This window comes from Chaetodon auriga, chromosome 8 (genome assembly GCF_051107435.1).
Source record: "Chaetodon auriga isolate fChaAug3 chromosome 8, fChaAug3.hap1, whole genome shotgun sequence".
NCBI lineage: Eukaryota > Metazoa > Chordata > Actinopteri > Chaetodontiformes > Chaetodontidae > Chaetodon > Chaetodon auriga.
In genome coordinates, this window is record NC_135081.1 from 28,898,953 (window position 1) to 28,915,684 (window position 16,732).

A 16,732-nucleotide genomic window follows, 5' to 3' on the forward strand; every position below is an offset into this window, starting at 1 on the left:
GTGTGTGTGTGTGTGTGTGTGTGTGTGTGTGTTCTTGTTCCTTTAAGAAACGTCAGGGTGTCTCATCGTCACCTGTGAGCTGCATTCAGCTGTCTGAAAGGTGATGGACAGATGAAGTTTGTTCAGTCTGAAGTACGATGACTCGTTGGCCGACGCTGTTCAGCTCAGACTGTGAAATCGTAGCAGATTGTAGCTTCGAGGTCCACACCAGGTCCACACCAGGTCCACACCAGGTCCAGGTCCGAGCAGGACCTGGCACCAGGTGTTTCAGACTGTCCTTGGACAGTTAGTGTGTTTGATGGATTTTGTTTCAGAGTCAAAGTTGAAATCAGGTTTACAGTCGAGGAGAATCAAGTCCGTACAAAAGAACGCTGACACCTGACAGCCAATCAGAGAGCAGGATTCTCCGCTGCTGGGCAGTAATTTAGTCTGCAGTCTGAATGGGAATAGAGTCACTGGAGGGGGTTTGACAGGTCCTTGAGAAAGTTCCCGAGGTCACTGGGAAGGTTTTGGTGAGGTTCTAGGTGTCCTGAAAGTGATTACTGTGGTCCTGGACGTAGACAGTGGTCCTTGAGATGCTGCCAAAGGGCCTTGAAGGTACCTCGTGTTATTGAAGGATGTCCAGGAGACCTTGAGGAGGTTTTGGGGTCTTTGAGAAGGTACCATAGAATCTTGAAGAGTTCCCTGGGGTACTTGAGGTTTCTCTCAGAGTATCCTTCAAAAGACAAGACAGCTGGACCTCCTTCAGATAACTTTATGAACACAGCTGTGCAGTCAGCGAGCTACTCTGTTAGCAGCAACATTACCCAGAGTTCCCTGCCGCTCTAAGTTTGATCTGTATTTGGTGTTTATTAAGTTGTCTTTTGTGGAAACAAACAAAACAACCAGATTATTACTGACTCGAATTTTGGAAAATCTTTGGACAAAGAGATTTTTTTTGGATGAGCTGTCCTCGATAAGAGACAGACAGACCAGAACCCCTCAGACAGGACAGAGGTGGATCTGATTGTCTCTGTTCCATCATCACACAGCAGGGACTGAGCAGGTTTTAACACCTGACAAGTCCGACTTCTCCCTGAGCTCTGATTGGACCAGAACGAAGCTGAAGTACAAGGTGACGTTCACATGAGTGTCAAAGCCGGAAACACTGAACCAAAACCTGAACCAGCCTTTAAGAGAACGTGGAGTCCAGAGAACGTGGAGTGAGTCCAGTCTGAACCAGAGCAGACATGCCGGTTCATCAGTGTTAAAACAGGAAGTGATTCAGCACATTCTTAATTGGATCTAATTAGACGATTAAAACAACACACTGACGTCTGTCCTGCTGTGTGTGTGTGTGTGTGTGTGTGTGTGTGTGTGTGTGTGTGTGTTAGCATGCATGTGTGCATCTCTCGACTGAGCCTTCGTCATCGTCTTCATCAGTGTGACCTCGTCTGTTTCTAATGAAGGATTTACTGCTGTTTGCCTTCCTTCGTCTGTGGGGGTGTTGTTCGGCATTCGGGAGGCTGGGGGTCTGTATGTGGGCGGGGGGGGGGGTCATAGATAAAAACCCCTCAAGTTCATGGTCAGAGTCGGGCGTGCGACAATACGCCACAGAGGGAGAGCGAGGGGGCGGAGCTTCAGGCCGCTGAACCTGAACCGAGACTCTCATGACCTTCAGAGGCCGAGGTCCCCGTGTGGAGGGGCCGAGAGGGATGAGGGATTTAGAGGGCAGGCCCAGGGGGGAGGGGGGCTGTCTGCTCCAGTGTTTTATATCCCCCCCCCCCCCGTGTATAATGAGGACCCAGATGGTGGACGAATTTAATCCTGAACATGCAGCCGGAGACACGTCAGAGTTCAGTTCACACAGGAAGCTGAATGATTCATCATCAGCTGATCAGACGGACTCACAGAGACAGGACTCCTGTCCTCATGCTGTCTGTCTGTCCTCATACTCTCTGTATGTCGTCATGGTGTCTGTCCTCGTGTCTCCTCTGTCACGTGGAGGGACTGGAACCTGCCAGTGTTGACGCTTGAATTGTGACCGCTGTTAGTTTGATTCTGGTGGACTCGTTGAATCCGGCCGTCAGGTGTGATCAGTTCAGGTGTTTCCTCCTTAAGGTGACGTCACTGATGAGTCGGGCGGACTGTGGCTCAGAATTTAAGTCAGCTTCGGACTCAGCAGCAGCTGCGTTAGCTGACTCGGCCCAGTGGAGGTCCGGACCCCAGCAGTCAGGAGGACGCTGGGATGAGACCCTTTGAGACACTTCATAGCTGTCCTGTGAAAATCATCATGAAAAACATTTTCAGCTTTGTGACGATTCATTTTCAGATAAACCAACAAGATTTTCAAACTGTTTATTCGGCTGGAGGATCAGCAGAACTTCAAACAGTCGTTCAGTTAAAACCCAGAATCAGAGCCGTGATGTCCACGTGATGTCCTCACAAGCTGGAAAATCAATCAGTTTTTGGTACTAGAACTTCATCATATAGAAACACTGCAGAATATGTTAAGTGCTGGATTTTGACAGGAAGTGAAGCAACGTTCTATGAAACTGAGGCCGAGCAGCTGCAGACTGACGAGCCTTTGCTCTCTTTGGTGACTGTGGTGTTTTCAGAGATCTGGGGGGGTCTGTTGTGTCTGGATTCACACTTTTGTCATTATTGTTGTCATTCATGCTATAGAAGGTGGGTGGGGGGAGGTTTAAGGGAGGTTTTTGGGGTGTTCTGTGGGGGTCAAAGGTCCAGACACCACGGTGAGTCCTGCTGCCGTCATCGTCGTCTCGTTTTCTCCTCCCACATCTGAAAGACCAGCTGGGACCAGAACAAGATGGAGGACGGGGGGTAGATGGTGGGCGGGGGTGTCGGTGGTGACATCGTTGTCTGAGCTTTGTGACGGCGGAGGAGGGGGTGACGGAGGGGAGCCTGGGAAAGTCACCTCGACCAAGTTCAAGTTGAAAAGAGATGAGGAGGAGGAGGGTGATGGAGACAGATGAGAGACGATGCGTTCACTGACCCACCATATGCCTCTGCACAGGAGGTCCAACATTTTATCCTGAAATCAGCTTCATCATTAAGTTCTGATGAAACATCTGCAGAAGTTCAGTCATTTTCGTGTCTTCTAAAAGGTCTTCACGTCTTCATGCTGATTCAGAAAGCTTCGTTTCCTCCTTTACCTGTAGCAGCTCTGTGTCTCACCTTGATGAACACCTGGACCAATCGGCAGGCCCGAACTCTGCTGGTGTTCTCATGGATCAGATCCAAGTGATTCTCTTCCTGAACCTCACGTCACGTGGTCATCTTCATAAAAACAGGCAGAAATGTGCTGGTGACGTTCCTGTGGGTGAAACCTTGTGTGGCCGGAGCTGCTGGACGACTTTTCCATCAGTTTTGACTTGATGGGTCCAGGTTAATATCCAGACCGGCGCCGTCTCTTTTTTTATCTAAACGGAATCATCATTATTGAGGAAAGGTCGGCGTTGATACCGAAGACATGGCAGGATCCTTTCCTAGATCAGAGAGCTCCGCCGTTGGCCATTTTTGCTATCTGAGAAGAGTCTGCTTTTACCCAGAATGCTCAGTAAACAGTTTCTACCAGAAGACTGCGTCTGTCCTCGTTAACGGTCTTTCTAATGCTATCTTAATAATTCCATCAAATATAGAACATTTAACAAAATATAAGAAGAGGTCATGAAAAGGATCATCAGTTGTGTGGAGATGCCAGGTTTCATCAGTCATCTCAGACTCCCAGAGGTCATAGGTCACCTGAACTCAACCCCCCCGTCTGTTTGCAGACTCATTTTTTTAACAGAGCTGTCAATCAAACTTGAGCAGAGTTCAAGTGCAACTTCAGATTCAGATTTTTCTTTGTCAAACTAAACTCAACAATCAATCCAAGATCAATGAAAGAAATAATAACTTTGTATCAATTACAAGAAACGTCAGATCGACAGTTTCCAGTTCCAACTTTACACCTTTGAGGCTTTTATTTTTAGGGTTTTTTTACTCATCAGTTCATCATTAATTAACTTCAACTTTAACGAGAATATTATCATTTCCTGATGGACGTGGCCTCCATCTGTCCAATCGGCTTAATCCAACCTGGCGAAATAAAATATAGTACTTAAATTATACTAATGCAGTTTTTGTTGCCTTCAAAGCATTTTAACGCAGAGCCTTAAACCCTCAGTCTGGACTTCAGGTGATCTTTGACTTTGATTTTTTCTGTGTTGTTCTTTATAATCAACAGTGAATTCATAGTGGATTTTTTGTAATTGGTCATCAACAGCTTCATCATCATCATCATCATCATCATCGTCATCACCACCACCTTCATCAACATCATCATCCTCAGACTGTCAGTGAGTATTTGCTGTTGTTCCTCCTCCGCTGAATCTCTTCCATACAGATCCGTTATTATTAATCACTTTATTGATATTTTATTAATTTTAATAAACCTTTAAACCAAATAATAACAATTATTTTTTTTTGTCAATAGATGAAACAAATAAATGCAAAAATGTAATGAGTAAATACAGAAATATTGGTATTTAATCAGGAAATAAATAAATGTCAAATTTATTTCAATATTTCATACATTTTATTTATTTATTTTTTTATTACCTGTAAGACCAAACCGTGGCCAGAGGAGGAACACTCAGCAGCTGATGAAGATTAAAGCTTTCAGTCGGTGATGATTGTCTCTCACCTGGTCTCATCCTCTCAGGTGTGGTCAGAGCCTCAGAGCTGGCCTTTCTCACAGAGCCCAGTGATGTCATTGCGGTAAGGGACCGCCCCCTGATGCTGGACTGTCAGGTGCAAGGGGAGGGGCCGATCTCCATCACCTGGAGACGGAACGGCGTTCCTGTGGCGACCGGCGTCAGGGCGATGGTGCTCGCTAACGGCACGCTGCTGATCAGAAACTTCTCAAAGAGACGAGAGAGTAACGAGACGGACGCGGGAGAATACGACTGCGCCGCCCAGAACCGCTACGGCATGTTGATCAGCCGCAAGGCCCGAGTCCAGCTCGCATGTGAGTCACATGACCACCACTGTAACATACTAAAAACATACACCAACACACAGCAGGACGTTGACCTGTCCCCCTCCTCCCCCAGCCCTCCCTAAGTTCCTGTCCCATCCAGAGTCTGTGGCAGTGGGTGAAGGGGGCGTGACCAGACTCACCTGTCAGGTAAATGGAATCCCAGAAGCCAACATCACCTGGCAGAGAGACCGACGCCCACTGAGCACGGAGGACCCCAGGTAGGTTTCAGACTCTGATTAATGAGTAATAAACAGTATGTTTGAGAATGTGTGTGTATGCAGATCTGAGGTACTTTAAACATGTTTTCATATATACTTGATGTTTTTTTTTTGCATGTACTTATGAAGTGTTTATATCTATATTCACAGTAGTCAGACGTTTGGACACACCTTCTCATCCTTTACTTTTACTTTGAAATGCTAATACAGAGTATATGATTTATATTTGAGTATTCAACGTATATTTATGCACTATAATTAAACTGTATTCAGCCTACATACTAGATACCTCATATGTACTTAAAGTGTATTTAATGTGTGTGAAAGTTCATTCTTGCCGTCTTGTATAATTGGTGTTGAAAACCATTGGTACACATGTACTAACATGTACTGTCTGTATTTTGTGTACGTGTAACGTGTATTTAATGCATACTCCACACGTGTTTTCGCAGGTACACGCTGCTGCCTAACGGAGTGCTGCAGATCACCGGCGTTCGGAGAACAGACGGCGGTTTGTTTCGCTGTGTCGCCTCAAACATCGCTAACACTCGATACAGCCACGAGGCCCAGCTGTCTGTGACCGGTAAGACCGAGCTGAGGGCGCACAAACCCCCTGGAAGCAGGGTTTTACCCGTCGAACCTTCGGCGCTCGGCCCGTCTCTCTGTGCTCATGATGTTTTCTGCTTCCGGTCCAGTTGCAGGGTCCAAGACCTACCGGGAACCCGTCATCCTGTCTGGTCCTCAGAACCTCACCATCAACGTCCACCAGACCGCCATCCTGGAGTGCATCGCCACAGGAAACCCGCGTCCCATCGTGTCCTGGAGCCGCCTCGGTAACCGAAACAGACCAGATGTCCATTAAATGAACCCTTAATCATCGATTATTGATCAGAAAACCTCTCAGTGGTTCTGTCAGTCAGTCAGTACAGTTACCATGGTAACATGATGCTGTGTGTGTGTGTGTGTGTGTGTGTGTGTGTGTGTGTGTGTGTGTGTGTGTGTGTGTGTGTGTGTGTCCAGATGGCCGGTCCATTGGTGTGGAGGGGATCCAGGTGTTGGGAACAGGTAACCTGATGATCTCTGACGCCACTCTGCAGCATTCAGGAGTTTATGTTTGTTCAGCCAACAGACCAGGAAGCAGATCCAGAAGAACGGCGCTCGGACGACTCGTGGTACAAGGTACGCTCACAGCAACTATTCTGTACTGCGTGACGAGGAATACGAAGTATTCGCAGTACACGGAGTGATTCAGTGTTCACTGCGAACAGGAAATGAGCTGTCAATCAAACTGAACTTTAAATTCATTTCATTTCATTTTCAGCGATTTTTTCAATTTATTTCATCATCACAGGTTTGATTCATTCTGTAAAGGCTTATCTTATCTTATCTTATCTTATCTTATCTTATCTTATGTTATCTCATAGACATAAAACTGGAATCAGTGTTTAGCTTTGTGTGTGTGTGTGTGTGTGTGTGTGTGTGTGTATGTGTGTCAGCTGTCTGCTCTTGAACTTCAGCTTGCTGCTGCTGTCTGACTCTTCACCCTCTGACCTCTGACCTGTTGAGCGTGTGTGTGTGTGTGTGTGTGTGTGTGTGTGTGTGTGTGTGGGTTGGGGGAGGGATACAAAGAGGACAAAGACGCAGAAAGAAAGAGACTAAATGAAATTGTAATTCTAATCTTATATAGTTTATGTAATAAGAACAACAACAACAACAACAACAACAATAACAATAGTAATAATAGTGATAACAGAGACCTGCGGTCACGGCGGCATTTGACTTTATTGTTTGATTTCAGATGGACGTTCTCTGCAGAACCATGAACCAACATGAGAACCTTTAACTGTGTTAATTACCTTTAGAAACATGTGGGAACTTTGGAGGAACTTTCAGAACCTTTACAAACATTTACAAGTATTAAAGAACCTTTAGGAACCTTTATGAACACATATGAGTGTTTAAATGTCTTTCAGGACATTTTAGAAGGTTTCCAAACTCTCAGAAACATTCAGAAACATTCAGAAAGTCTCAGAAACATTCAGAAACATTCCAAAACATTGAGAAACCCTTCAGAAACATTGAGAAACATTGAGAAACCCTTCAGAAACATTCAGAAACATTCAGAAAGTCTCAGAAACATTCAGAAACATTGAGAAACATTCAGAAAGTCTCAGAAACATTCAGAAACCCTGCAGTCGCAGTAGAAACAGTCCGACTGATGTTTGCCTCAAACATATCAGCAGCAGTTTGTCAGTGAAGAATAAGCTCTGACCTCACGAGTGCAGCAGGAAGAGGTCAGAGGTCAGAGGTCAGCCAGTTTCCCAGAGTGAGACGTTCATTAGAATAATGATTAGCATGTGAAGAGTCCCACTTCACAATGAGGACTTTATTCACGCCGAGACTCCGTCTGTCACACCAATTGAACCAAAGTCTAGAGACCTTCAGGAAGTTTTGAGAAGCAGAGACAACAAAACATCAACACAACAACAAGAAAATCCAACAAAACACAACAAAACATCAACACAACAACAACAAAACACAACAAAATACAACAAAACATCAACACAACAACAACAAAACACAACAAAATACAACAAAACATCAACACAACAACAACAAAACACAACAAAATACAACAAAACATCAACACAACAACAACAAAACACAACAAAACATCAACACAACAACAAGAAAATCCAACAAAACACAACAAAACATCAACACAACAACAACAAAACACAACAAAATACAACAAAACATCAACACAACAACAACAAAACACAACAAAATACAACAAAACATCAACACAACAACAACAACAAAACACAGGAAAACAAACAGGGCCATTCTAAAAATCTTGCTGTCCTCAAACATTGTTTCTGTTTTTAACTCGTTAACATTCACAAACATTTAATGTTTAAGAGAAGCAGAAACGACTTTAAGAACGTCGACAAGCTCAGAGAACGATTTGGGCTGAAATCTGTTGAGTTTGAACGGTCTGACAGTGATCAGGTCGCTCGGTGCTGATTGGAGGCTGACAGAACTGAAGGCTCAGCTTCATTAAAGATGACTGATTGATTAATTAATTCATTAATTTATTTCTTAATTGGCTGTTTGTTTGAAAGTGAAGCTTTAAGGTATGGAAGGAGTCCGACCTCGTCTCAAAAAACAGATTCAAACTGATCCCTTTGTTTTCAGGGGCCAGAGAGGCTGTGTGTGTGTGTGTGTGTGTGTGTGTGTGTGTGTGTGTGTGTGTGTGTGTGTGTGTGTGTGTGTGTGTTTTGCTCTTGAACTTGAGTTAGGGTGTGTGAAAGGTCGTCGTCTCTCCTCAAATCAACTTTATTTCTAGGTTAATGAAACACACTCCCTCCCCCTCCTCTTGAATTGATAAATGGCTCTTATTCACCCCCTGACCTCTGTCCCCCTCATTGCCATGGAGACGGTCCAGCCGGGGTAGAGACAGCACCTGCCTGTCTGCTTGGGGGTGGGGTCAGAGGTCAAAGTGGTGCTCAAGCACAAAGACAAGTTCAAGTTCAGTGAAGAAACTTGAGATTCGCTCAAACATTCTAGATAAATAAACAAACAATAAGGAGTTTACTGTCTTTCTGATCTTAACGAGCTAATAATAATTTTAGTAATAATCTTAATAATTCTCTTTGTAACAGTGTCTGTCCCTGAACCTCCAGGATAAGAGTAACTGCTGCTGTCAGAGCTCTGCTGCCCTCTGCTGACACTCAGCTGTTACTGCTTCTGTCACACTTAGACTGAATGAATGAATTATTCATTCATGAATTATTAAGAGTGAATTGCTGTACTTTTTTACTGTACTATATGTATTTGTCCTGCTTATTGTGTTGCTTTATTGTATATATTTTATGTTTATGTGTGTGTTTAACCTGGGATTGGATCCATAAAGAAAAGTTTAACTGTAAGTCTCTATAAGATAAGATAAGATAAGATAAGATAAGATTTAATGGTGCACGTGGTCACTGCACAGGTTCTGATTTCATTTAAATAAAACTACCAAATATAAATTGGTAGCATAGAAAATATTTGACTATACCACCACAAGAATTACCAATAGAGTACTGAGGAAGAAGAATCGGGGGCAGACATTCCCTTTATTGTCACACAACATGCACATGCAGAACACTGCACACGAAGGTGAAATTTGTCCTCTGCATTTCACCCATCCTGGTCGTCCTTCCTCCATGGCAGACCAGGAGTGGTGGGCAGCCAGCCCGCCCCCCGGGACCCATCTCGTTGTCACCATTGGTCAGGTGGTGATCTTCTTGCATGTTTTTAGTGGGGGTATATTTTACAGAGGATACCCCAGGTGAACACGGGGAGAACATGCAAACTCCACACAGAAAGGCCCTCGAGCAGCAGGCACCGAAGGCATGGTGATGACATCATGGTGATGGTGGAGGACACACCCCCGGTGCCTGCAGAACCCGGGACCTTCTTGCTGTGAGGCGACAGTGTTGCCACCGTGCCACCATGCCACCCAAGGGACCATTTGACCACCATAAGTACAATAATACGACGATCAATCAACATCAATATTCCTTTATTTGTCCCGCGAGGGGAAATTCCAGAATACAGCAGCATCGGTAAAGATTAATATAAGAAGTACATGCAGATTAGAAACAAAAACAGTATATACAAAAGAGTGAGGATTTAAATAAAAATAAAAAGAAAGAAATTGTAAAAAAAAATTGTAAGAAATTGTAGATCGTATTTACAGAGTGTTATGTACATGTTTTATTGCACAGCTTATTGCACAGACTACTGCACTGATTACTTGGAGCAGTTTTTGTTGTACAGTCTGACAGCTGCAGGGAGGAATGACCTGCGATACTGCTCCTTCACACACTTTGGATGTAGCATCCTGTCACTGATGGAGCTCCTCAGTGCAGTGAGTGTGTGTTGGAGGGGGTGGGAGTCATTGTCTGTCATGGAGGACAGCTTGGCTCCCCCAAAAGACCTCAGCCTCCTGAGCAGATAGAGTCTGCTCTGTCCTGTGATGATGATGATGATGATGATGATGATGATGATGGTGATGGTGATGATGGTGATGATGATGGGGATGGTAACACACAATATTTGTAATACACTGACCTCTTCCTCCTCCTGCTCCTCCTCTGTGTGTTCAGCTCCTCCAGGGTTTGTTCAGTGGCCTCAGTCTGTCTCCAGACCAGCAGGGGGCAGCGCCGTCTTCAGCTGCACGGCGTCCGGCGCCCCTGAGCCTCACCTCATCTGGCTGAAGAACGGCAAACTGTTGACACCCAGTGGCAATGTCAAACTCACCAACGGAAACACGTAAGAACACCAACACGCGAGGTCTGCCTGGTAGGAAACGGACCCTCCTCATCTGTCAGCCTCCTCACAGAGCCTGTGGTGAAATAAGAGGATCTGTATGTTACACCTGTACTGCAGGTGTGCAGGTGTTCTGGTTCAGGCTCAATTCATTTCTTCTATTTAGCACTTTAAGCAAACAAAGACTGCGTTCATGCAGGTCCATCCATCTTTGATCCTTCCACACTGTCAGACCTTTAGGTTCAGACCACTTCATCATCATTTATTATCATGTCCCAGGCATCCTTACCGTCCTACTTTCAGACCAGGTTGAGGTTTAAAGTCCGTGGAATCTGTCTCCGCCTGCAGGACTCTCGCCATCACCCGCATCACCCCCGAGGACGAGGCCATCTATCAGTGCATCGCAGAGAACAGCGCCGGCACCAACCAGGCCAGCGCCCGCCTCGCCATCAGCCAGGGCTCCGAGCTGCCCGAGTCCCCGACCGGCCTCCGGGCGGCGGCCCTCAGCTCCAGCAGCCTGGAGCTGACCTGGGACCAGCCCACAGAGCATGTCAACCAGCAGATTATAGGATACGTGTTGCACATCCGACGACTGGGCGGTAAGAAACTCACGTGAGGGGAGATTAGAAATGAAACAACACAAAACAGATGAGATTAATAGAGATCAGACAAGATGAGTGAAGACGAGACAAAATGAGATTAGACGTGGGAGGCAAGATTAAATAACACAAGACTGAAATGATACGAGAAGAGACGAGACCGGTTCGGAGATGAATAGAAGAGATCGTTAGACGAGACGAGATTATAAGAGACAACATGAAGCGAGATGAGACAGCAACAGATTAGATGAGATTAAACACAGCAAAGTGAGATTTATGACAGGAGATTAAACCACAAGAGGCAAAGCAGCTCACTGCTCTGGCCAATCAGACCAACAACTCGCTGACCTCTGACCTCTGGCCTCTGACCTCCTCAGAGCCGGACAGTGCAGAGCTGCAGGAGGCCGTCAGTAAGACAACCTTCAGTCACCAGTTCAACAACCTGGAAGCTGCCACCACCTACTCCATCTACCTGAAGGCCTACTCGGCACTGGGAGGAAGCCAGCAGTCCAACACCATCACCGCCACAACGCTGGGGGGCGGTGAGTCCACCTTAAATGCTGTCACGCTGTCCACACTGTCCACACTGTCCACCTTAAACACCTCCACACTGTCCACCTTAAACACCTTCACACTGTCCACACTGTCCACCTTAAACACCACCACACTGTCTACACTGTCCACTTAAACACCCTCACACTGTCCACACTGTCCACCTTAAACACCTTCACACTGTCCACACTGTCCACCTTAAACACCTTCACACTGTCCACACTGTCCACCTTAAACTAAAGGAATATTGAATTAAACACCTTCACACTGTCCACACTGTCCACCTTCACACTGTCCACACTGTCCGCACGGTCTGCACTGTCCACACTGTCCACCTTATACGAAGTGAGAAGACATCGAAGGGATGATGTGATTGGACGTGTCTGAACACACCTGCTACTTTCGTACATGACAGAACACTGAAAGAGGCGCACCTCTAATTACTGATTATCCGTCTGTTCAGAAAAGACGAATCATTGAGCAAAGTGAAGCATGAAAGCAATGCAGGTGTGACAGGTGTGACAGGTGGCACTCATCTGTGCAGCTGATCGGCTGAAATTTGTTGAAATTCAAAGCTGAAAAGACATTTTTCGGGTTTCTTCTATGACTTGAATACAAATGAATTTCTGCACGACATTTGCAGTTTCTAAATAAAACAACATGGTGGTTGTTTGCAGTGTCTCATGGATGTTCACCATGTGACCACAGTCTCCATCTGTCCTTGTCTGTTCCACAGTTCCCAGTTCTCCCACTTTCTTCACTAAGGTCCTGAACCAGACAGCCATGCAGGTATACTGGGAGCTACCCAGCAAGCCTGGGACATTGGAGGGCTTCAGACTGGAGTACCGCGGGGTTTCCAACCCAGAAGTACAAGGGCAGGAGACTTTCCCAGGACAGATCAACACCCACACCATCTCTGACCTGGGTCAGTTAAAGCAACAGTACTGCAGTATACTGAGAGCATCAGATTCTCAAAGACTGGCAGTACAGGAAACAGTTAGCCTAGCTTAGCACAGAGACTGGCAGCACAAGAAGACATTTAGCCTAGCTTAGCACAGAGACTGGCAGCACAGGAAGACATTTAGCCTAGCTTTGGCAGAAGAGAAAAAAATCCACGCTCCAACACCTGTGTGTCTGATTTACATGTGTGATGTTAGCTAATCAGCTAGCTAGTAGCCCTTCCTGTGGTTTGCACTGTAATTACACATGTTACACGTTGTGTCTGAATGGAACATGTTGTGTTTTAAGCCAAAATACCTTCAAATGTGACTTCTTTTAGTCTAAAATGTATTTAGGATAAAGTGAGGCACGGTGGTAACACTGTCGCCTCACAGCTAGAAGGTCCCAGGTTCGATTCTCGCTGTGGGCGCTGGGGGCGTGTCCTCCACCATGCCTTCGGTACCTGCTGCTCAAGGAAAGGGGCCTTTCTGTGTGGAGTTTGCATGTTCTCCCCGTGTTCACCTGGGGTATCCTCCATAAAAAGCCCCCACTAAAAACATGCAAGAAGATCACCACCTGACCAATGGTGACGAAAAGAACTGGGTCCCCGGGCGCTGCTGTCAGCTGGCAGCCCACCGCTCCTGGTCTGCTGCGGAGGAAGGACTTTCCAGGATGGGTCAAATGTGGAGAAAATAATTTCACTAAGCATGGCGTGTGTGCAGTCTCCCCCCTGTAGCATGTGTGTGCTGTGATAAATAAAGTATATTTTAATCTTAATCTTAATCTTAAGGGATTTGTGGCAGCGTGGCTTTGAAACATCAGCATCACTTTAAAAAAAGCTCCATAACTCTACAGTTTTTCAGTTTTCTACAGCTGTTCAATAATCAACATATGACTTAAAAATCAGGCACACTGTTAGGAGGAGGAAAGTTTCCTCTTTTGCTAGCTTTTGCTATTGCTAACACATCAAATTATGACCATGTATTTGTTAAATTTCACATTACAAGCTAACACTGATGAACAGAACAGCTAATTTAGCTTGTAGCTGGCTAGCTGCCAAAGGTTTAATTTAAGGCTAATTGTGGATAACTATGATCTTGATAATTGTCCTATAGTAAACTAGCACTGAAGTCTCAGCTTAAACTTGAAAAAACAGATCTAAAGCGACACAGCTGGTGCTGTTAGTTAGCTTAAATCAGATGCTAGAGAATGTTTTGATTGTTCAGACGGCCCATTATCCTGAAACCCCAACAGTCCAAAAAATGTCTGGCTTCGGTCTGGTGCTCGGTTAGAGTTGCATGGTTGGTTAGATGGTTAAGATTAGAAAAAATTGTCAGGATCAGAGCCAATCAGAGGCAGAACAGGGGTAGGTCTTGGTGGAATACAATTGGAAAACAAATATCGCAGGGAATCAGAATTAATGGCCAACTGAATAATAGCGTGGCACCTGTGGTGGACGTTGGATTTTTTCTCTTTTTGGTGAGCTAGCAGCTTCCCAGCTAGTCGTCAGTGTGTTCCTGTGCCTTTAACTGTTTGTTGTTTCCTTCCTACAGAACCAGCAGCAGTTTATGAGATCCAGCTGGTGGCGTTTAATGGCAACGGAGACGGTCCGTCGAGCCGCCGCTTGGTGTCTCTGGCAGAGGGAGGAAACACTGCAGCAGGTATAGGAGCGTCAATATGACCTCTGACCTCTCTGACACACTAACCTGTCCACTGAAACCAGTGGAACCAGTTTGATATGATGTTTCTTTGTCTCTGTCAGCTGGTCCGAGCTGCAACTGTGATCAGGCTGATTCCACATCGACTCTGCTGGTTGGCGTTCATAGCGGCCTCGCCTGCATCCTCTGCTGCCTGCTCTTCATCCTGCTGGGATACAGACGCAGGTGAGACCTCTTCATCACCATCATCATCACCATCATCATCGTCACCATCACCATCATCATCATTCTCACACCGTTCTGTGTTCAGTCTCTTCTGCAGGAAGGAAGCAAGCTGGGAGACTCCACCCACCCTACATGGTGTCAGAGGTTGTAAAGGTCACACACCTGACAGCATTGAGCTGAGCCAGGTAACACACACACACACACACACACACACACACACACACACACACACACACACAGCCCTCATGGACATCATGCTCCTAAACCCAACCTTAATCATGGCACCTAATCAAAACGTGACTCTGACCCAAAACCAGGTCTGAGTTCTCAAACAGGTCTGAAGGTCCCAAACTAAAGCACAGACTGGTCCTCACAAAGATAGAAGTACAAGAACACACACACTCTGGACTGTTAAAAGTGACGTGATGAAACCTCTCTTCCAGTCACGTTTCAGGTGTCCGCTTATTGTCAGTTTTTCTATCGTCATCCCTGATGACAGAACGGGGCGTGGTTTCATCTGAAGTGGGTTGGGAAAGTGATACACTACCTGTTCTTTGTACACAGTCAAGAAGACATCCCATAAAATGAAAACTGATGCTGCTTTAGTGGAAAAATGTCCATCCAGCAGCGCTATTATTTTGGTAGTCTGCAGAGGACACATTGTCACATCAGAGTTGTGCTAGTGTCTAACGGTGCTCCTGTCTGCTCCGCCCACAGAGATGCGACTCCGCCCCTCCTCCAGTGATGGTCATGGTCGAACCTTCTCCACCTGTCCAGCCTGGTACTGGCACCAGATAAAACACCATTCCTCCTCCTCCTCCTCCTCCTCCTCCTCCTCCTCCTCCTCCTCCAGCCTGTGGTTGCCTTCTCTCCTCCTGACAGCCTTACAGCCACTTCAGCCTTTAAGAATGACTGAGATGAGAGTTTTTTCTTTGAGATTATTGAGTTGAGAGATGATGAGTCTGTCTGAGGAACATCCAGAGAGTATCTGATACCACAAGGGGACAAAACACTTCACAGCACCACGAGAAACGTCACAGATGTCCTCGAGCTTTGACTACAATTCATGATAATTTGGTCTTCAGACTAAAACCAAAGCTGAATTCCTCTGATTTGATCTTTGACATAAACATTTGTCAGAAACTAGAAGCCGCTGATCACATGACTCTGGTTGGTTCCTGTGTGGTATCAGATCCTGACATCGCAGTGTCCTAGATGCTTCCTGTCGAAACCAAAACCTTTTTTCTTCAGTTTGGGGTCATTTTGAGTTTGTCACCGTCGGTGCCCAGTTTCTTAAGATGATGAGGCCTTCCACCGGTTCGACCAGAGACCGGGTCCTCAGGGGATCCACTGTTTAGATTAACTACCTGAGCAGGTATTTTTAGTTGGTCCTCTGAGGCCCAGAGCCAAAGGGATTTATTTCTCTGGTCAGCAGGTGACTGTAGAGGATGTTAGTGCTCCTCTGCGAGGCTTTAGCCTTTTTACTGTTTGTTTGTCTCACCGAGTTAGCCTCAAGTCAGGATGTAGAGAAAGTTGACAGCTGGTTGTTCTCCTCCCTCCCTCCCTTCCTCCCTTCCTCCCTCCCTCCTCCACCAAACTCTTTACCTCCAAAGAGAGCTACCTCGGGCTAAACGCCAAACGCCTGAGTTACAGGCGACTGTTAGCCTCCTGCTGCTGGTCAAGCTAACCTACCTCAAAACCAAAAGGCTCTTCCAGGGTCACTTTGCCATTTTCTACTCTTTTGTACCAATGCTGATGTCGTGTACCCAACCGTCTACCTGAAACCCTTTGAACTCTGAATGTTGCTTGTCTGACCGTTCGTTCAAAGATGGATCAGCCCATCAATGCAGATGGAAGGAAACCACGGAAGATCTCAGTTATCTTTGAGTTCTTTGACTCTGACTGACACTTCTTGTCTGACTCTAACAACATCCTCCAGTGGTGCTTCCAGGCCCCAAAGCTTGTTTAAACTCTTAGAAAAACCCTGTAAAAGAATTCTTATCCTCTGAGCTTCATGAACCGGTTTGAGATTTTAGTTTCAAAAGACTCAATGACTTGCACAAGGTTCATACCTGCTGAGGTGCAAAACTCTGTAGAGGGTCTAAAATCTTCTGGAGGTGGAGTTCAAAAACCTTCCTCAGATCTCATCCTCTGAAACAGAATGTACATGTATCAGTCATGTCTTACATTTAAGGTCAA

At 45.7% G+C, this 16,732-nt stretch overlaps 1 protein-coding gene across 1 annotated transcript; it reads left to right on the forward strand.

Moving 5' to 3' along the window:
• The first annotated feature begins 137 nt into the window (after positions 1-137).
• On the forward strand, positions 138-14,537 carry LOC143324746 (immunoglobulin superfamily DCC subclass member 3). The gene is made up of 12 exons (XM_076737460.1): positions 138-285; positions 4,706-5,011; positions 5,097-5,241; positions 5,694-5,827; positions 5,934-6,074; positions 6,262-6,420; positions 10,398-10,563; positions 10,909-11,159; positions 11,537-11,701; positions 12,448-12,636; positions 14,204-14,311; positions 14,413-14,537. Exons 1-12 carry the CDS (start codon positions 138-140, stop codon positions 14,535-14,537), a joined length of 2,037 nt encoding a protein of 678 aa, XP_076593575.1.
• Positions 14,538-16,732: the final 2,195 nt, after the last annotated feature.

Excerpts from the sequence above, each read along its gene's own strand:
- LOC143324746 (XM_076737460.1), top strand. The coding sequence starts at position 138 with ATGACTCGTTGGCCGACGCTGTTCAGCTCAGACTGTGAAATCGTAGCA. Across the intron at positions 286-4,705 it reads TTTCAGACTGTCCTTGGACA|GTGTGGTCAGAGCCTCAGAG; the intron begins GTTAGTGTGTTT and ends TCATCCTCTCAG. Across the intron at positions 14,312-14,412 it reads GGGAGGAAACACTGCAGCAG|CTGGTCCGAGCTGCAACTGT; the intron begins GTATAGGAGCGT and ends TGTCTCTGTCAG.